Source organism: Rhinoderma darwinii, chromosome 5, assembly GCF_050947455.1.
Source record: "Rhinoderma darwinii isolate aRhiDar2 chromosome 5, aRhiDar2.hap1, whole genome shotgun sequence".
Lineage (NCBI taxonomy): Eukaryota > Metazoa > Chordata > Amphibia > Anura > Rhinodermatidae > Rhinoderma > Rhinoderma darwinii.
In genome coordinates this window covers 343,799,547-343,801,353 of record NC_134691.1, presented here as the reverse complement: position 1 = coordinate 343,801,353, position 1,807 = coordinate 343,799,547, and the positions used below count along the sequence as shown (strand labels likewise).

Here is a 1,807-nt window from a genome sequence, read left to right as displayed (position 1 = left end):
TATGGCTTCCAACTTATTCTTTGTGATGGTTCTTTGTATTACAGGACACCCCTCCACCCGTGGTCCCTAGAGAGGAACTTGCTGCGTGTAATGTAAGACAACGTGATCGGATCATCCATGGCGTGGTGTGTGCTGGACTCATGTCACCGCTCATTGCACTGCTGATCTTGGCTGCATGGCTTGTACTAAGTCAGAGAGAGGATGACAAGTCCCATCAACATCCAAAACTCTCCGATGCCAAGAACAAACAAAACCTGCAGATCATCAAGAGAGCGGTGGACGCTCCACTGGTGGCCGATTCCAAAATTGCGCAAGGCCCCGTAAGATCAGTTGATGTGCCCGAACCATTTCCACTGCCGAAATTCACACCGTTGATGGAAAGGCACATTTATGAAAAAAGTGACTTGGCCATGTACGTGGAGAAAAAATACATCAGGACTTTGGAGGAGATCAATGTCATGAAAAGTCTTGAGGTGTTCCTTGGGATCAAGTCATCAGATGCTGAACCGATGGTGAAGATACCAAACCATCCCCCACTGTTTCAGCAGGTGTATTACCAGACATCTGCCGCTGACAACCAGCAACAAGGGGCTCAGACATCTGCCGCTGACAACCAGCAACAAGGGGCTCAGACTTCTGCTGCTGACAACCAGCAACAAGGGGCTCAGACATCTACCGCTGACAACCAGCAACAAGGGGCTCAGACATCTGCCGCTGACAACCAGCAACAAGGGGCTCAGACATCTACCGCTGACAACCAGCAACAAGGGGCTCAGACATCTACCGCTGACAACCAGCAACAAGGGGCTCAGTGCATCCGCAGGGGAACATCCGCGGTGCTCAATCAAGACCATCCAGCACTTTCCAAGGCTCCTTCTCCCCAGGAAGCGGAAAACAACAAAACAACTATTGCTCCTGGGGAATCCATCCTCCATGACACCCATGGCGAGAAAAAGTCACAGAAACGTAATGTGCGGTTCAGTAATGTGGTCCGTGTCCGACCAATTCGTCCTGACCACCTGTATAGGCATGCTCGTATCTCTAAAGAACATTCTGAAAGAATATTCATCTATGACTATGACCTCGACTCCGAAGAGAGCGACCTGGACTCCGAAGAGAGCGATCTAGAGAATCAGGAATGCTGCCTCTTCATACGGATCCTGCGCCTCATTAAAGACATATTCTGCTGTAACTTGTGCTGCTCAGAAGTCGAGGAAAACTGAGGTACAAAAGAGGAACCAGACAGCTTTTCTGGAGGACATTTCCACCATCAGAATCCTCCACAGTGAGGTCGGACCGGACAATCACATCACAGAGATTAATAAAACATCTTCACTCTGATACCAGGTGTTAATGTGCGGTGTGTACCGGAAAATGCCCCTAACCGGGGGTCCGGTCTGGGGTCTGTATTAGTTTAGGGGTCTGGTCTGGTGTCTGTATTAGTTTAGGGGTCTAGTCTGGGGTCTGTATTAGTTTAGGGGGTCGTGTCGTGGGTCTGTATTAGTTTAGGGGTCCGGTCTGGGGTCTGTAGTAGTTTTGGGGTCTGGTCTGGGGTCTGTATTAGTTTAGGGGTCTGTTCTGGGGTCTGTATTGGTTTAGGGGTCTGGTCTGGGGTCTGTATTAGTTTAGGGGTCTGGTCTGGGGTTTGTATTACTTTAGGGGTCCGGTCTGGGGTCTGGATTAGTTTTGGGGTCCGGTCTGTGGTCTGTATTAGTTTAGGGGGTCTGGTCTGGGGTCTGTATTCGTTTTGGGGTCCGGTCTGGGGTTTGTATTAGTTTTGGGGTGTGATATGCCCTTGGTTTGGGGC

The 1,807-nt window shown here is 50.0% G+C and overlaps 1 protein-coding gene across 1 annotated transcript in view; it reads left to right on the top strand.

Moving 5' to 3' along the window:
• SETD2 (SET domain containing 2, histone lysine methyltransferase) overlaps positions 1-1,223 on the top strand; it is an 18,776-nt gene extending 17,553 nt beyond the window's left edge. Inside the window, exons 5-6 of the mRNA XM_075828291.1 lie at positions 71-512; positions 885-1,223. Of these exons, the coding sequence (XP_075684406.1) occupies positions 71-512; positions 885-1,223 (781 nt within the window). The remainder of the gene's footprint in view (positions 1-70; positions 513-884) is intronic.
• Positions 1,224-1,807: the final 584 nt, after the last annotated feature.